The 19,257-nt window shown below is 38.2% G+C and overlaps 1 protein-coding gene across 3 annotated transcripts in view; it reads left to right on the top strand.

Moving 5' to 3' along the window:
* GREB1 (growth regulation by estrogen in breast cancer 1) overlaps positions 1–19,056 on the top strand; it is a 54,767-nt gene extending 35,711 nt beyond the window's left edge. For all 3 annotated transcript variants that reach the window (XM_010137133.1, XM_010137131.1, XM_010137132.1), the window contains 12 exons: positions 1–93; positions 4,499–4,601; positions 5,910–6,068; positions 6,714–6,856; positions 7,606–7,767; positions 9,401–9,605; positions 10,404–10,578; positions 11,511–11,729; positions 14,302–14,437; positions 14,984–15,184; positions 16,796–16,934; positions 18,778–19,056. The exon at positions 1–93 is cut by the window's left edge and continues 4 nt beyond it. In XM_010137133.1, the coding sequence (XP_010135435.1) occupies positions 1–93; positions 4,499–4,601; positions 5,910–6,068; positions 6,714–6,856; positions 7,606–7,767; positions 9,401–9,605; positions 10,404–10,578; positions 11,511–11,729; positions 14,302–14,437; positions 14,984–15,184; positions 16,796–16,934; positions 18,778–18,941 (1,899 nt within the window). In that variant the 3' untranslated portion in view covers positions 18,942–19,056. The remainder of the gene's footprint in view (positions 94–4,498; positions 4,602–5,909; positions 6,069–6,713; positions 6,857–7,605; positions 7,768–9,400; positions 9,606–10,403; positions 10,579–11,510; positions 11,730–14,301; positions 14,438–14,983; positions 15,185–16,795; positions 16,935–18,777) is intronic.
* The last annotated feature ends 201 nt before the right edge of the window (positions 19,057–19,257 follow it).

Below are 19,257 nucleotides of genomic sequence, written 5' to 3'. Positions count from 1 at the left end.
CCCAAGCCAATCCATATGGACTACAACAATAGAAATGAGAGCAGAATGGACACCTTCCACCCAAGGAGGCTGCTGCTGAGTGGGCCACCACAGGTGTGTAATAAGAACAAGGTATTGGTTTATTTTGTTTAATTTTATCATAATCTCAGAAAAAGTGGATTAGTTATTATTATTCATAATTCTATTCATAATATTATATTATGAATATATATTATATTCGTAATATTATTCATAATTCATAATATTATTCATAAAGGTGTTTTTTTTTTGGTGGAGAGTAAGCTGCAGCAATGTTAATTGTCAGTTTGTCTCCATTAAAATATTTTAAAAGCTAGTTTGCTTAAGAGATAAATTTCATGTATAATTTCAGTTTGTTAAACTTGAACCTGCATTTACATTTTAAATAAAGATCAAAGATCCTCACAAAACCACTTTCTTATGATCGATCCAAAGACAGTTGGGAGTTTGTAATTAAGGTATTTTTTCTATTTCCTCCACTCAGCAGACAGAAACAGAAGCTGTCATAAACAATACATGCAGGAAGGCCAGTTTGACATTAGCAGATTCTAAATTGTCTAAGAATATTTAGCACTTATCCCCGAACAAGATATCTCCTAGTTCGAATCACATGTTACGTGCTCAAGGTAATTTTGTGCCTCTCATGTTCTGCTGAAGTATGAAGCAACAAGATAGAAGAGATACCAATGCCTACTGAGAGCGTATGTATGTCCTGTGAACCTCAGAAGTCAAAAAGTATAAGTCCAAATCCAGACAAAGGCCCATGTTTCCAGTTACTGTAACATCAGCCCAAAAATGAAGCTAGAGATGGTTGCCGATTTAACTTGTCACTCTTCTGTGTCCATCCATTGCAAAAGGAATCTACCGACTGATATTTGTTGAATGACTGTACACCCAAGTTTATGGTGCAGTAGAGTAGAAATAGCAAAAATGGGCTTTTCATATTGGGTCCTCCTGCAAACTCATAAAGGATTCCAAAAAGTACTCTGTTGAGCAGTTTTTCACTGTCTGTTCCTTTGATCTAAACTGTCAATGTTTGACAAAGATAGAGGTATTATATAATCAAGAAACTGAATTTCGTATCTGCAGCATAAAAATGAATACATTCTGGAAGAGAGATATTGTTCATTTCCACCTGAAACAAAAAGCACAGGCTCTGACAATTTTTCTTAGAATTTTATATGCATACACATCAAACCCCACAAAGATACTATTCCCAAAGCCACCCTAAATATCCAGATTAATTGATAGGTAAATATTTCTTTGGTATTTGTTTGGTTAGGGATCAACAATGTAAATCTGTGATTTTCAGAAGAGTTATTCAGGGACTTCTGAGAGCATGGTACACTTCTGTGAGAAGGTTTTGATGCTTCACATACTTAGTACTTGCCATTTAAATCATTATAATTAAACAGGCAGCTTATTTATTCAACAGTTCTTTTCCAGGGCATGGTATTCACCCCTTCTCACTATCAAACCTCTTTTTTCCCAATACTGAATAGGTCCTGGTGACCCTCTCTACAGCAATGAATTTCAGCCTTGATACCACTTCTTTTACTTGAAACTCCAGGTCTTCTCCAGCTGTCTCCACAGTGCAGGTTATCTCCTGCTTTTGCATTGGGCCATACAGTTGGAGCAGTTCCTAAAAGACACTCTTCACATGTTTATTCATTTTACATTGCTCAGTTCTTCCTGAAGAATATACCTGTTTCACCCAGAACACATATGGCTAGAAAATGCCTATAAGGAAGTCTAAATTCACTAAAATATTTTTCTTAGAAACATTCATCTTAAAGTTCCCCAAACTCTAAATCAAGATTTTGTACCTTTGTTTTTTTAACTGGATATTACAACTTAGAACTAGCATTTTCCTTAAGCGTGGAAGCTGCTCATTATCACAGCTGAGTCCTGTGGCATCACATCCAGAAAATGAAGCAAGCACATCTTAAGACACTTTATAAAGATCAAAACTGCTGCCCATATTTGGTTTTCCTCTACTCCTATTAAAATCATATTGCAATGGGCTTATATACTGTTCAGCTTATGTAAGAAAAATGCTAGGGTAATATTTAATGTACCTATTGTTACCAGTGTTTTAGAAGAAAGTAGCAAGTGGAAACAAGGAGAACAGCCAGCACCATCTGACCAGCTGTCTGTGGAGCATCAGCGTGTTTTCTATGAATCATCACTGGTTCACAGACCACAGTCTGAAAAACACTGCCGTGATATGTGAAGAAATATCTCACCTGGAAATTAAAATAGAAAAGCCTTATGGAATTATTTCCCCTTTTTGCCATATTTCTCTGAATGTGAAGACTTAAATCAGGTGATACTTTATAGCAACATGTAAGAACAATAAGGTACTTCTAGAGGTCCTGATGTCCAGTGACCTGTTGCATCTGCACTTTTGGATGTCACTTCTATGAATAAGCATAGAGGCTCACGTAATTTCTCTGACTGGAATCTCTCTCCTTCAGAGTCTTAGACAGACAGTTTGTTACCAAAAGAAGAAGTAAGGTTTTCAGCCTGTTGTTCTGTTGACAATTCTAAGTTTATAAAGTATATAATTAGGAATTAGTTTTTCACGTAGATATCTGATACCAAGGAAACATGTTGTGTATTTTTGACAAATGATCTCTCATTTGTTTGAAATCAGAGAACTGTTAAATCTGTCAGGCCACCCTGTGTTTAATGAAATGATGGATCAGAGGTGCATTAAAAGAATACGTTCATAAGGGCATGCAAAGGTAGTTTCAGACTTGAGAGAAAACATTGAAAGTATTTTCTTCTAGAATAAAGCATCATCAGGATTGCCTCAGATGTGGGAAGTTTAAGACGTTTTTGTTTAGCTTACCAATCAGTAGCCATTGCAATCAAGTTTAGAGCCTTGTTCCAGGGTCAGTATAAAGATTCTCATTAGTCTCAATGGATTTTACGAAGAAACTCAGACTAGGAGTGAGAAACATCTGGTCTGTGGGCTGACTATGATCCATGCTATCATTTTTTCTCTTCAAGGTGACTTTTTCCCCCGTGTTACTCCTGAATCACAGAGAGTTGTGTGCACAGAGAGACATGGTCTATCATGTGTACCTGAAAGGCTTATCTGACTCTCAGCAGGGATATTGGCACTCTTCTCAACCCTTGGCAAGCAACTGTTTAAATGCAATCTGATTTATTAAGTACAACAGATATGGAACTTGGACCAAAACAAATGTTTACCTACTCGTGCTTCAGCTTCAGAGACTCCCTTTCTCAAATGTCAAGAAAATGAAAATCTCACTTGACATATATGGAAAATACTAGATTCAATACTATACTTAGTAATTGAACACCCTATGCCTCTAGGGTGTCCTAGCAGTAATGGCAGTGCAGATGGGTTTTCAATTCAGTAGTAATATAGACAGTCCAAAATCTGATACCACTTTGTGAAATCAGGCAGTTGCAGCAGATTCTATCATAACTGACCTGCATGTTAACCTCATCCTGCACAAGTGTGACATTAGTCTTAAGGTGTCAGCTGGACATTGGTGCCATTCTGTGGCTGAACTCAGAACTCACTCACACAAAATCACAGCGTGTTCATTCTCCTGTGAGAGTGACATGAGCTTGCTGATCTCTTTTTTTCTTATTGAAACCCATTGTGTACTGCTTCCTGTTCAAGTGTAATGGTTTGTAAACCTGTCTGCTTAGATATGACGTCGTTTACTTGATGTTATCATCAGAAAATGTCGTGTGGAAGATATAGAACAATCCATTGAGTAAATCGTTAGCTGTGGCTTATACCTTTCAGCTATTAAAGGACAGCAATTCTATTTGGCATAATGAAGAGAAAATATATATAGTGGGTGGGCTATATGGTGGGTAAAAAGAAAGGAGAAAGTTATACTCAGGATATTTTTTAAATGGACTTTTAAAAGGTTTAAACTTTAAAAAAGTTTTAAACTTTAAAACTGTGGAAGGGAAATAATATATTTTCAGCAACAGTAGTGGAACAACGCCGTTTTATATATATCACGTCCTCCAGGAGTGGAAGTGGCCTGCACGAGTTCTCCTATAGATACATGCCACTTTGTTCTTCAGGATAGTCAGAGTACTGGTAAATACGAAAGGGTCAAGGGAATTCTTGTTATCTTGTAGGCTGAGGAGGTTTTTTTGAATATTTTATGAGCTTGTATGAATTTTTAGAAGTTAATTTCCTATGTAGAAGCTATAACAGGAGACAAAATTCTTACCTGTGGGCCTGTAATTAGACCTGTGATATGAAATGCATTTTCCAAACTAGGTTCCTGCATAGAGAGGACAAAACTGTTGAACCTTTCAGCATTTCATTTATGCCAAGGAATATACAAATACAAGGATATGCAAGCACTGAATATTAATATTTGCTTTTACTGCAGCTGAAATTTCCAGATATGTGGAAAAGTTACACATTGAAAAATGAAAGTTTACTATTGTTTTTTTCTAATTGCTATGTTTACAGATAGGGAAAACGGGTGCCTATCTGCAGTTCCTCAGTATTTTGTCCCGAATGCTAATTAGACTGACAGAAGTGGATGTTTATGATGAGGAAGAAATCAACATTAGTAAGTTCTTGGTGTAAAAATATTTGCTTCTGGAGACTGTATGAAATTGTTATGTTAAATTGAAAAGTAGGTGTACATTCTGTGCTGTTCCTCTTTGCAATTAATTTACATTATTGACATAAGAAAATTTTTGTGTGATCTTCAACTGATACTTAAGAATATTTTATTATTTTACTCATCAGTTTAGTCTTCCTCTCATTAAGAAGGTGGGTGCTATCTGCCTGCTAGCTACCTCCATCAGACCCTGGCTGGAAGCTGTTCAGACATTTCACTGTGGGACTGTTTCTCATCTCTTGTCTCTGAGGGCTTTTTGGGGTGATACCCAGGAGTCTTCCCCAGACTGAGCTGTGCTTGAAAAAGAGGCAGCCATCCCCTTAGATTTATGGCAAAACCTGTGGAAAAGCTACCTGGCCTGCTAGGGGAGAAGTTTGTGCAAGCAATCCTCTGTATTTTAGGCAAGATTTTAGAGGCAACTTGGTCAGGGCATGAAGATAATTTAATCATCTGACTAGTTCCACCTGAATTTCATATTTACTTTGGGTGCCAAAAGACAGGGTCTCCTGTTGCCAATAATCAGTCTATACTCAGACACACGGAGTTCTGTCTTTTTACAGCAGCTTAGAGCTGACCCCAAAACTGAACTCCTCACTACTGTTCATTTTAGTCTTGTCAGATCTTTCATCCTTTGACAAAGGTAGAAAAGTGTTTTGTAATGACTTGTGTGCATTTGGGTTTTTATGTCAGTTAACCTACTTTAGAAAAAGGCACAATTTCACTGCACATTGTGCCAACACCATTTACTATTTTTCTCCTACCCTAGGGTGAATTATCTTTGATTATCCTGGTCTTATCACTAGAAGGGGCATTTGACTTTAACTCTGCACTGGACTTAATACTTCATTCTCTGAAGCTTCAAAAGGGCTTCTTCTCCTCAGTGAGAATAACGTATCTGTCCTCAACTGAGTTCACAAATGTGGTGGTCAGTGGAAACACTCCAAATGCCTAGATGCAGGTAGATCAGCTTTACCAGACCCTTGGCAGTATTTTTGTCGTCGTTCCACCGACTGCTCCAGCAAGATTACAGAGGTCTTAAATTGCTAACAAAGGTTTAAGAGCCAGAATTGCCTTGAGGTTTGAGGTACATTTATTCAAAGGTGCACCTTTTAATGCACAATAATATTGTTTCCTCAGAATGATGAAAGAAAAAAATCATGCAGGATTAATAGGCATAACCAAACTATCTATAGCAATATAAAGAGCTTTAAAAATTGTAATTACATGAATTCTTATTTTTCAATAAAATCACAGACATAAAAGAAGAATCTGATCACTACTACCATCAGCCTGGACATATGTGGCCAGATTTGGAGACATTTAAGAAGATGCCTTTCGACTACACCATCCACGACCCAAAATATGAAGATGCAAGTCTGATTTGTTCAAAGCTTCAGACTATAAACAGTGAAGGTTAGAATGTGAAGGTTAGACTGTGAAAAGTCCACTCAGTGATTTTCGAAACTTGACAGGACAAGGAACAATCTTAAGCAACCTGATCTGATGCTGAAAATCTGAGTGAAATGTTTGGCCAGATGACATAAGGAAAGTTCTTTTGAGCAGAAATTACTTCTCATCTTCATTCAGTCTCCCGCAAAGGAGATAACTTCATAAATGTGGATAATTGCTAAAGAACAACATGACTAAATTTGCTAAGTTCATTTCAGTAATCTACTGTGATGTCCATCACAGGATAACAAATGTCTGTCATAAGACTCTTTTTAATTATTTATTACTTTTCAAACATTCAACCAATAATAACAACATCAGCAATAATAATTTTAATAATCTGGCTTTGTTTACATCTCAACCTTATGTGAAATCTGTACAGAATTATCATAATAATGAATTTGCATCTACTTCTTTGTGGTCCCCTTTGCTGTACGTCACAATTTATAAAACATACTGTGCTCAGAATGCGTTAATAGTTTGCTTTGCATGTGTTTCATCCTGCCATCATTCCTAGAAGCTAACTACAGTGACAGGATCAGTTTGTCACAAGGGAACCCATTCTGGCCTTGCATATATGTTACATTTAAGATATTTATTTTTTAATAGACAGATTAATGACCAGGAGACAAGAGGATATGTATACACGCCGTCAAACAACTAGGATGAGATTGTCCAAGTACGCAGCATATAACACCTACCATCACTGTGAACAGTGCCATCAGTACATGGGTTTCAATCCCAGGTACCAGGTAAATATTTCCAGATATTACTCTGTGGATCAGAATCTGAAGCAGACACAACCCAAACACAGGTTTGTGTTCATTCACTGTATTTGAATTGTCTTAGAAGGTGTATGTGTGTGTGTTAAAACCAACTGATTTACAGGTTTTGTTATTTCTTGAGGTTTTCCGGCCTTCACCAGACTGCAGGTCTGAGGACATCAGGGGACTGATCCTCACCTCATTTACACTAGTTTATTCCGTACTGTAATCTGTGTTCTACACAGATTATACTGCTTTAAACTACTTTTTCAGTAAACTATTCCCGCTAGGACTTGCTTACATGGTCACCTGAGTAACTGCAAGAGGTGCTACTTCTGATACAGAAGTAGTCCATTATAGACAGTCTATATGCGGCATACAGAGTGTTACTGCTGAGAGTAACCCTCCAATTTCCTGCCTACTAGCATGTGAAGAAGAAGGTATTAGCAATGCAAATACTGGGTTTTATATGTCAGTATTTCTGAAAGCTGGGAGTGGCCTGTAAGTATTGGTACCATCTGCAATAGTTTCAAAAGAGGAAACAGTTTATATATTTTCTTTAGTGCTCGATCCTAAGGGACATTGCTTAACACCTAGTGAATCATGAGATAAAATGAAATGCAATACAGTAAGGAATTGTAGTCTGTTTGGTAATGTTATAAATGTGTATCAACTACACTGAGACCTTGTAGTTTGTCTCTAACCACTGGAATTAACCTGTTTTTTCTCATTCTCAGCTTTATGAGTCCACTCTGCATGCATTTGCCTTTTCCTATTCTATGCTGGGAGAAGAGATCCAGCTGCATTTTATTATTCCAAAGTCAAAGGAGCATCATTTTGTCTTTAGCCAACCAGGAAGACAACTGGAAAGCATGAGGCTACCACTAGTCACAGATAAGGTACACAGGCAATTATATTTATGGCCATAAATAGGAGAGAGACATCACCAATTTTGAAGTTTGTTGAATTAGGGGTCTTTACACTTCTGGTCCTGCTGTGAAGAGATAATGAAGGTGTCCTGATGCTAAGCCATGAATAAGCTCTTTCTTTTGCTCGTTATCAAGGTTGATCCTTTGGTATAAACACTCTTATCTGGGGCAAAAGGTTTTTGCTTATGGGTTTAAGTTGTTAAAGTGAGAATGGTTTCATCAATAAGCCTCAGAGACTTAGTTTTGTTTATCATGCAGTCACTAACAGGAAGCAGGTTTTTTTAGTGTAGAAAAGGCAGTGGATTATCCTGTCTTATTCTGCATAAATGCTCAGTTGCTTACATATAAAAATAAGGCTTTTAAAGAATCTTTGTCATGGTTTCAAGACTGTCCAAAGAATCACATCATGCTTGCAGAAAACACTTTGTAAGATCTTCCATCAAATCAGTTCTGCAAACTCTGATGTTGGCCTTTAGAGTGACTCCTAATATCATGTCTAAGATGAACCTATGCCTTGCTCAGGCCACACTACTTGGAGTATTGAAGTAATTTGTGCAACAGTAGTGAGCAGTAGCACTTCTGTCCTGGAGAAAATAAGCTGCTTCCTACAAAAAAACCAGACAACCAATACCACCCACCAGTTCGGGCTTTTTTGTCCGGTTCAACTTTGAAATAGGAGAAGCCAGGCAGCAACACAACAGCAACTATGCAATGTGAGGATGAACCCTCCTGCTCTTTCTCACTCAGTAAACTTGTACTTGGTTACACAGTCAGAACAGTGCACTGGGTCATTGTGGATTCTTTTCTTTCTTCTGCCACTGACCTGCTTTGAGGCTCTGCCAAAAATTATTTATTCTTCCTTTGCTTTTTTTCCTTTTCACTTGCTCTGAAATGGTGCCTGCAATCTTGCCACAAGCTTGGAAAGTGCTGTGGGATATAAACCTAAAGTATTAAATTTTTATAAAATATTTTTCTCGATTCACTCTAAATTCTCTTTGTGAACTCCACTGGAATCACATCCACCATTCTGTGGTTTGACAATTTTAAATCTGGAGTGCTTAATTGTAATGGCTCTGGAGAGTCTCTGTAAAGAGGCACACTTTTATTCATGGTCATTAATGACTTTAGTAGAAAGCAGGCTGAAATCCATTGCCCAGCCTGGAACAGTCCTGGATGTCTGTAGACACAGGGCTTTCAGAAGCTGAACTATCAAACTTGGAAATACCTAGTGAGTTTCAATGCATTCAAGACTGGGTGACAGCCAGTCAGAAAGCTTGAACTGCAGTTTTGGAGTAAGGCGTTTCTTACCATCTTATGTCATATGGACCTAAATCTTCTTCCAGATCTAGCCTCAAGGTCCCTGTGCACTTGGCATGTCAAGGCTAGCAGTCCCATCCAGACTCACCAGTCAAATAAGCTAAATGATAGAGTTTTCATTTTCCCAACTCTTGAAAAAGTTGCTTATTTTCCTTTTAAGCTGATTTAAAATGTAGCAGTTTGTCCAGCGTCAGTGAATCTGATTTATTCCCCTGAAGGATCTGGTTCTCGTTGTTTAAACATCCTCCAGCTTAATGTAGAAAGTGACACTTCCTTATATTTACAGAGTGAAGATTACATAAAAAGCCCCACTTTTACACCCACCACTGGTCGTCATGAACATGGACTCTTCAATTTATATCATGCAATGGATGGAGCCAGCCATTTGCATGTTCTAGTTGTCAAGGAATATGAAATGGCCATATATAAGAAGTATTGGCCAAACCACATCATGCTTGTTCTTCCAAGCATTTTCAACAGTGCAGGAGTAGGTAAGTATAACATAAAGTTCTAACTAATGGGGACATAGGACTTGGGCCCTTCCACCTCGATGTTCCTCAACGGTGAAATGTAGACACACTCCTTGTAGCCAGCATATCCGATCTGGTGATCTGGACTCTCTTTGAAGACAACATGTCGCAGTTGAAGATGCAATTCACTTAATGCAGGTCACCTAAAACATGCTAGATGAATTACACCCTAGAAGTACTTACTCTCCTCTATTGATTTTAAAGGGAGCTGAGGATGTTGACTACATGGAGTTACCCACTCTGTTTTCTGGTGGAAATTAAGTACTGTTTGCATAGGCGTTGAAGCACTGCTTAGGTACATTTCTTAGGTAGGTTCTGCTGATACAGTATCTGTGAAATATTCGGCAACTTCCTTTTACTGCTGGAATAACTTCTAGACAGCTTTCAAAGTAGATAATCAGGGGTAATGGTTCAAGTATTAATTAATTGATCAATAAATATCTCTAGATGTTTACACTAAGAGATGCTAGTGGAGCTAATACCTGTCAGGTTAAAAGAATTAGTTGCTAAACCATTAAGACACTAGTGAATCTTTAAAGAAGTCAGGCTTCATTTTGTGTGTGTCCCAGTGGGGCCCTATAAGCCCTTTGCATGGCAAGTGACAAAGTAAGTTGGCTCTGGGGAGTGTTAGGGTGTTAATATCTTCAGAGTGATTCATACCCTAGTCTGCAGAAATATTCACTTCAAAAGGCATCTAAGTTAAAAGCAAACAATTTCTGCCTCTACTTTTAATCTGATGGTTTATGTCCTTGGTTTCAGGTGCTGCGCACTTCCTGATAAAAGAGTTGTCTTATCATAACTTGGAGCTTGAACGAAATCGGCAGGAGGAGCTAGGGATAAAACCGCAGGATATCTGGCCTTTCATTGTCATTTCAGATGACTCCTGTGTTATGTGGAATGCGGTAGATGTTGATTGTTCAGGAGACAGGAAAAGGTAGAGTAATGTATGCTTTTCCAGCTGATGTCTTTTAACCTTTCACTGCATATCAGTTTTGAAATTACGTTTGACATGCTAACAACCGTCTCCACGCAGAGAATATTTGCCTGATGAGAGAAATGTTTTCCCCAGATATCTGCCTTTGCATAGCACATAGTTTTGTGCCCATTTTTCATTCCTGTTCCCTGAGGGTTTAAGTGACCTGCAGCCTTTGCTGTATAGCTTGACTCCAGTTCAAACAAGAGTTACTCGAACTGCAGATTTCAGGTTCTGTAAACAATCCTTGATGCACTGAGAAAACATGGGCATCCACATGTACGTTTTTAACAGGATTTTTCTAAGGAAGCAAAAAGACATTCCTGTGCGAATTGTGCAACTGATTTCCTCTGGCTCTTTTGTCAGTCCCAGTCTGTATGGCTCCTTTAATAGCTCCCCAAATCCCCAAACAAGTATTTTTGTTTTCATTACTTTAGAACATTGATTGTACTAGATATTTTTATATATTCCTAGAACAGTGCTATGCAGAATTTACAGCAAACCTTCAAAGAGGACTAAACTCAGTGAAAACTGAGATTTTTGGTCTCTAGGGGTGGGCAAGGAGAATCTTATACATTGCGCTTAGGTTATGGAGCAAAGTCAGCAACTCTCCCAGAGCAATTTGGAGCATTATCTAGGTAACTTTAAAAATTTTAAAGTTTGAAACATCCAGACTAAGTTTCAGATATGTTATATCAGTCCCTACCACATAAGCACTAGTTAAGTTTTGATTAGAGTGAGAGACAAAAAGTTGTAGTAAAGTAAGACAACACTGAAGTTATCTACCTGATACTCATAACCACTTCCAGTGGTTAAGAATTGCTCTTCATCTGAATGAGATTCTGAATATTCTTTATACATTTAAAATTAACACATTTTCGTAATTATTTTAGTGATTATATGTGGACTGAAAGGAATGTTTCCTTGAAGCAAATTCTGCAGCATATAGAAGCAACTCCCAATGTCACTCATTATGCCTTAATTGGGATGAGGAAATGGTCCAGTAAAACAAACAGTGCTGAGATCAAGGAACCATTCTCCTGCTGCCATGTGCATGATTTTATTATGCTGAATGTCGATCTGACACAGAATGTACAGTACAATCAGAACAGGTAAGTGAATCAGTAGCATCTTTCAATAGAGAGAATGAAACAAATAAAGGAAGTTTTACAAACACTCTTGTTGGTTTTGTGGAGGATTTTGTTTTCTTACTTGATGATTCCAATCCTTACCAAATTGCCGTCAGTTGGAAAAAGACATCAAATTTACATAATTCCAAATAAATCACTTATATTTCAATCACAGGGTAGATATACTCAGCAGTGTGCCCTTCAGCATTGGTCCCTTAGTTGCCTAGTCTAAAGTGGCCTTTTGGGAAACACCATACATCTCCCGCTCTCCTACTTGCAGCCCCTTCCAAATCAAACTGGGGCGATTGGGTTAATGGTGTATAACCAAGTCTTGTTCTGACATGGAATTGAGACATAGCTGGGCTTTTTATCCTGAGTAGCACGTGCATACTGCATGTGTGCTCATCAGGGCAATCAGAAGAAAGGAATATATTGGTGGTTATTTCTCACATCCATCTGTCTCAGAAATCCCATTTTTTCTTTGATTTATTGTGCCACACAGGATATATCAGATTATAATATTGCAATACACAGTATCACCACAGTTTCAGAATCACAGAATGGTAGGGGTTGGAAGGACCTCTGGACATCATCTAGTCCAACTCCCCTGCTAAAGCAGGTTCACCTAAAGCAGGTTGCACAGGATCATGTCCAGGTGGGTTGGTTTTGAGTGTCTCCAAAGAAGGAGACTCCACAACCTCTCTGGGCAGCCTGTTCCAGTGCTCTGTCACCCTCACAATAAAAAACCTTTTCCCTCCTGTTCAGATTGAACATCCTGCATTCCCATGTGCCCATTTCCACTTACACTATCGCTGGGCACCACTGAAAAGAGACTGGCCCCATCCTCTTGGCACCCACTCTTTAGATATTTATAATCATTGATAAGATCCCTTCAGTCTTCTCCAGGCTAAACAAACCCAGGTCTCTCAGTCTTTCCTCATAAGACAGATGCTTCAGTCCTCTAATCATCTTTGTCAGGTACCAGAACTTTATTCACTAGGTACATCATTTCACAGAGTTTCACTGATCTATGTGAAATAAACTCTGATTTTGGCCCCATTTCTGAGGGACAAGCATTTATTACAACACAAAGAAGTAGGAATTGCTAGAGTGATGACTCACTTGTCTAAAGCCAGTCTTTAGGCACCTCTGAATATGCAGGATATTCATATGGGGCTGACAGATGGGACATGAAATCTACATGTGTTTTTGTGTGAGCTAGGTGGGATAGACCAGTAATCCAGAATGGCTCTGCACACCTAGACTTAGAGAACTAAACATCAGTCTCTGTACTTCTCAGAACTCTCCTATCTCAGTAAGATGTCTTTTGAAGTACAAGTTTACTTATAACTGCAGGGAAGCAATTCTGCTTTCATTATTCTGTGGGTAAACAGATGACCTCAATTTCTATCATGACCAGCCTGACATTTTAAAAGAGCATTTTTAACTTGCACTCATGCATCTTTTAGTACAGAACTTACTATCTTATGAAGCATTGTGAAGGGCTAATGAAGAGAACAACAATAAAGCAAAATGATAGGAGTACGGGCAGGAATGTTAAAATGTCGGGAATGCCCGATCACACCACCCATTTCCTGCGTGTGTCTTTAAGCCGTGTGTGACTCACCACAGTCCTGTGTGGGTGCTGTGGAGCCTGAAGTATGGTATGGCATGCCAAGCCTGGGCAGGCAAAGAAAAATATCCATTTTAAAACACAAAGATACTGGTAGTCACGTATAACATATATCCATGTAAATATTACTAAGGTCAAAGTCAAGATTTTAAAAACTTATAATTAAATGCCATGTTTCTCACTGATGTCAACTGTTACAGTAATTCCTCAGCTCTCTTAAACCCAAGCCCTGAATATTAACCCAATGGTTCTGCAAATGATTTTGTATGTAGCATATACATTCGAAATGAAGAACTAGGTCTGAATTTTCCAAAGGCCAGAGTATTTGAATTTAGTCAGCTTTAGAAGTTTGCCTTTTATTCTTTTCCATCTTATTCTTAAAATGGGACATATTTAGCTATGGGATGTTTGGCCTCATTCTGCTTAATTTATTCCTATGTCTCAGCAGTTCTATTGTATTAAGACAAGACTCCTTGTCTTCAAATAGTTTTTGTCTCTAATGTAAGATGACTATTTCTGTAGAGGAACATTTAAAAATTTACTGGGTATTCATATTCTAAGGGGAAGATGAGTAGTCAGAGACCTCTGTGCGTTTGACAAATCAAAAAAAGAACATACTTTAACTCCTAAGACTTTTCCCTGGCAATTTATTACTTTTCTCCTTCTACTTTCCTCTGTGTTTCTTTCCCCATTCCTCCCTAAGTGGTTCCCTCTCTCACTCTAATCTTCTTGAACTGATTCTACCCTACTACAGCCTATCACAAAGCTGAAGCCTCTTTCTGTCTTTCCTGATAGGCACTGGTGGACTGACGGTATGTTTGACACCTTTCTACAGTGCTGATCAAAAACCCTGAGTGATTGTATTTCTTAGTGTATGATGAGAAACATTCCTCTGAACTGCTATGGTTTTATTCTTTCCAGATTTTCATGTGATGACGTTGATTTCAACTTGCGTGTCCACAGTGCTGGTCTTCTCATCTGTCGATTCAATCAGTTCAGCGTCATGAAAAAGCAAATTGCAGTAGGAGGACAGCGATCCTTCCATGTTAAGTCTAAGGTGGGAACTGAGACCTTTGTTTCATTGTTGTTAAAATTCTATTTTCCCTTTTTGTACCCCGTAACCAGGAGAGCTGAGGTATTTTGGTATATCACCAGTTGCCCGTAATGGGATTTGTCTTCTGTGTGTGGTTTTAAAAAAATATTTATTTCTGAAATCCACAATATTCTTGGCATAAAATCACCTTTCCTTAATATTTTTCCTTTAAAACTTTTAAAAATACCTGAACTGTCTCTTTACGATCCAAGTAACCATTCACACTGAGTTTTTTATCTACAGCTATTGAATTGCTCATCTTCATATGACTTCATATGTAGGAGTACTTTGGGTTCAAAGAAGACACTTAAGAAGGCTCTATAAATACAAATATAATTCTGTGAAACTGAAACTTTTCTGGTAGCAGATATTTTTGGCTGAATGACTTTGTTTCTTGTATAAATCTTCAGATTTGTAAGATAGGTACATATTTTATACAAACCAGAATTCAGATAAATACAACTTGTTTGATCAGGTTTGATCTCTACCAGAAATATTTTTTCCTCGTAGGTATCTGACACTCCAGTTTCAATCTCCCCTGCTCAGTACATTTGTGCTCCTGACAGCAAGCATACCTTCTTGGCAGCACCTGCTCAGTTGCTCCTTGAAAAATACCTCCAGTATCACAGCCATCGCTTCTTCCCCCTCTCACTGAAGAATTATAGCCATCCAGTGCTATCTGTGGACTGTTACCTTAACTTAGGACCACAGGTACTGAACAAAATAATCTCCAATCGGCTCTAGAAATGTATAGATTATGTTTTGGAGGAGTTTGTTGATGCATTTCTTAATAATAGTTACACGTCCTTTGAAGAATCAGGTATTAGATCCCTGTAACGTTAAAATAAAATTCTGAGTCCCTTAGAGATATTATCAGAGGCTTCAAATAAAGTACATGGAGAACAATACCACAGTTGTCCTAAATGCTAATATAGTCTGTGAATTATGTTAGATTCTGAATTAACACAGAGCACATTTTTCCTTAAGAAATATTTTCTCAGTCTGCTATAATTTGGCCCTTCCTAGAGCAAGTTTATTCCAGACGAGTGTTTTACAAATACTAGCTAGCCCTTAGAAAGCACTTCAAAATACAACTTTATTCATTCACTTCTGATTGATAGGCTGAGGCAGAGAAGCAAATACTGAGAAAACAGTCAGAATGGGGGAACCTGACATTAGATCTCAGGAGCTGTTGGCCCTTGCTGATTAATTTGAATCTAAAGCCAAGGTCATACTTCAATCTAGATCAGGTGGAAGTGTGAAGTTAGTGGTGTTCAGGAGAGAGAAAGTGGTTTTACCTTTTCACCTGACTTGAATACTAAACGAAATTCAGTCTTGCTGGATTTGCTAGATATTTTAACCACAACAGCTCTGTAATAACCTTCCCATATATGCTGTTCCCAGAACATTTTGAACTGTATCTTTTAATTTCCTTTCTGGCTGAGCTCTTACAGGTTTATGTTCCCACCATGTTTGAAAGAACAAAACTCTGTGGAAGGGCAGTGTACAGTTACTGTCTTCATCCATCACATCCTTTCAGCTCTAACCCGTTCAGCACATGAAATGAGTTTAGTTCGGTTCTGGAACTGTTACCTGTGCTGGAATATGATACAATAGGATTGAAGGAATATAGTCATTCTGGGCCAGAGTCTCAGCTGCTGTGCATCAACCGTTCTCCACTGAATCATGCTGATTTATGCCAGATGAGGGTCTGCCCAACTAAGTAGTACAACGGCACTTTGGAAAGAAAGCCTTGCGTGGAAGATTTCTTAATTTAAATCTATAAATCTTGAAAGAACGTTGTAGATATTCATGGCTCCTAGTGGATTTGGGGAGTAGCCATAAAAACAAACTAGACAAGAGGAAACCTCATTCATTCATGAATATGCACAACTCTAGTACTGACTTGAGTAATCTCCTCGTAATGTAAATGAAACTGGGCATTTCTAGAGAGTTCTTTTTGTGTCCGACTGCCCAGTTACTATATTTACTCACGTATAGATAAATGTGCCGGGCAGGTCACAGCATTGTGGTTGTAGGAAGCTATTGTTACATCAGCTTTCAAACCCTATCATATCTAAACGTCAAGATTATAATAGTAATGAATAGTAATGAATAATACATTGTTACAAATAGTTCTTTTATTTAGATTTTTTAATAAATAGAAGGACATTTAGGAAGGAACTATAAAGATCGCAATATATGGAGTTGGAACACAAGTCTGAATTTTAATCCGGTACAAATACTGAAAGCTTGGTATCATGTCTTAGCTTTATATAAAAGCTTTAAAAATGTTAACATTTTTTCCCCTCTCTCAATCAGATTGCAGTTTGCTATGTGAGTTCTCGGCCTCACTCTCTGAATATCAGTTCCTCTGGTTTGACATTCAGTGGTCTCCTGCTATATCTCTGTGACTCCTTTGTTGTAGCCAGCTTTTTGAAGAAGTTTCATTTTCTTAAAGGTGAGCTGCAATAAATTTATTACAGAGAATTATATGACCTTGTCTCTGGGAACCTGGGAAAAAACATATTTGATATGAAAATGTAAAATATATACATATATATGCCTGTATTCATATTTGTCTTTATACATCCTATCTATCTTTGATGCTTGATCATGCTGGCTCTGTACTGTAGTAAAGTAGTATATAACAGTGCTGTAAGTCCTGCCTTTCTGCAGCAATGCTGGTTCTATATCACTGTGTATCACTTCTGTATATGCGTAATGCCTTAGTTTATGTTTGAAAACAGAGTGTTTAAGATTTATGTATGAAGCATTTCGCGATTGTGATCTTGCAGGTTTTCTAATTTTTGATAGAAAATGAGTGGTGGACAAGCCACTATCAAAATCTATTTACGATCCTTGGAAATAGAAGCTGGTTTATTTAAAATTCATTCCTAGTAATCATTTTCTCCATGTAGCCCTTGACAGTGGATAGCAGTGGAGACCAATAACTTCCATTCGTATTGCAGGCAGTAGCATTGCAAACTTCTTTTGGATTGTTCTGCTAACATCTGAGGCATTTAGTGTTGTGGGGATTTGTTTCACCCACAGCTGTAACTGTCACTGGAGGAAGAACACTGTGGGAATGCCTTCTGGAAACAGGCAGAGTGGGTATGAACTGCTGTGCTCCTTACTGCAGTTCATACATTTTCCTGTAGCTATGTGTAGCAAAGTGCAAACTGGGGTGTACGGTGGTTTTACCTGCACACACCACTGAAGCCACAGAGTGCCGGTGTCTGTGCTCATCCTGGAGCAGTGTCCACTTTGTAAGAAGCCTGTAGTTTCTCTAAAAAGGCTATCAGAGTATCTGCAAATGAAAGGAGTGCTTTTGTACTGTGTTTTTTGAGTGATCAGAAGTTATCAATCAGTTTCATTTTGCATAAACCAGACAATTTTTATAGAGTGTGGCACAAAGTCTATTCAATCTGGGATTTCTCCACCTTCCTTGGCAGTCTACTTGATTTTCTAACCTGCCACATGAGTATTAAACACCACACGAGTGTCTGTCTTGTTTCTTTGTATTATATTCTCAGCTTTTTTCTTTTTTTGTCTGGGGCATTTCCACTTACCTCACCATCTCTCATTCAGATTATTGAATGCTGGCAAGTATTCCTCTTGGGTAGTTTTCTCAGAAGGCAGGAAATCATGCAAGCAAGTTAAAAAGGTATCGGCATGCCAGTCAAGACAGCCGATAACCGTTTATTAAAAATATTATATTTCTTTGGCATTCTGGATTCGCCTGTGTTCACGGCCATACAGACCAGACTTTTCTTTTCCAGTACATTAGTTTACCAACCTGAAAAATGCTAAAGTTTGTGACCTTTTACGGACATATTTAGACCATTTCTGTCAGTACAACACAAAGAGCTTAGTCAGCCCTCATGGCAATTGACTTGTGGTGTGTTTTGCTGAGTGAGAGTTTCCCTCAACAAAATAATGATCTGTAGGGCTAGAAAAGTAATGAATGTAGGGGTTTATCTTGTCTTCTGCCAGGACCCATCACCACCTTCTTAGACCTGACAGTTTTACCTTTCCTTACCCTAAAGAGTAGGAGATGTGTTGTTAGTCCTGTTTACCAGATGAATACTAGATACTTCAAGTTACACAAGAAGATCCTGATATATAGGGAGCTGAAGCTAGCTCTCCTCAGTCCTACGTGCATGTCTTATTTTTATCCCAAACCCATTTGCAGCTCCTGCTGTGAAAGTGGTGGAGTTTTACATGTTAAGAGGTGGTGGAATCTGGGTGATCGGAGAGCAAAGGCGACACTCATGTGGGTTTCTTTTTAACTGTTTGCTTAGGTGCGACCCTGTGTGTGATTTGTCAAGATCGCAATTCTCTTCGCCAGACTGTTGTCCGGCTAGAGCTGGAAGACGAATGGCAGTTCCGACTGCGGGATGAATTCCAGACTGCCAATGCAAAAGAGGACAGACCACTTTTCTTCCTGACTGGACGACATATTTAACTGAAAAGAGACACAATTCCTGAATGACATGAGACTAATTGCTGCCATTTCATGAAATTACTTTCGAGAGGCTCTGCTTTCTGAACAGAAACAGGACTGTTTTCATTGTTTATTAGAATGATTATCTAATCAAACTCTTTACACTCGTATTTTCAAACATTGAAGTAACTTTTCTAATTTAATTGTCTGATGGAAGTCATTCCTAATTCCCAGGAGAGACGCAGAAACTTACTACTCTGTGTGGAGGAAATAATTTTGGATCAGAAGGATGGTCAATGAGTGCACTTCTGTGACAAAAAAGACCACATGCAAGTTC

This window comes from Buceros rhinoceros, unplaced genomic scaffold (assembly GCF_000710305.1).
Source record: "Buceros rhinoceros silvestris isolate BGI_N320 unplaced genomic scaffold, ASM71030v1 scaffold8715, whole genome shotgun sequence".
Classification (NCBI taxonomy): Eukaryota; Metazoa; Chordata; class Aves; order Bucerotiformes; family Bucerotidae; genus Buceros; species Buceros rhinoceros.
The sequence above is the reverse complement of the archived record's forward strand: the minus strand, read 5'-3'. Positions and strand labels throughout refer to the sequence as shown.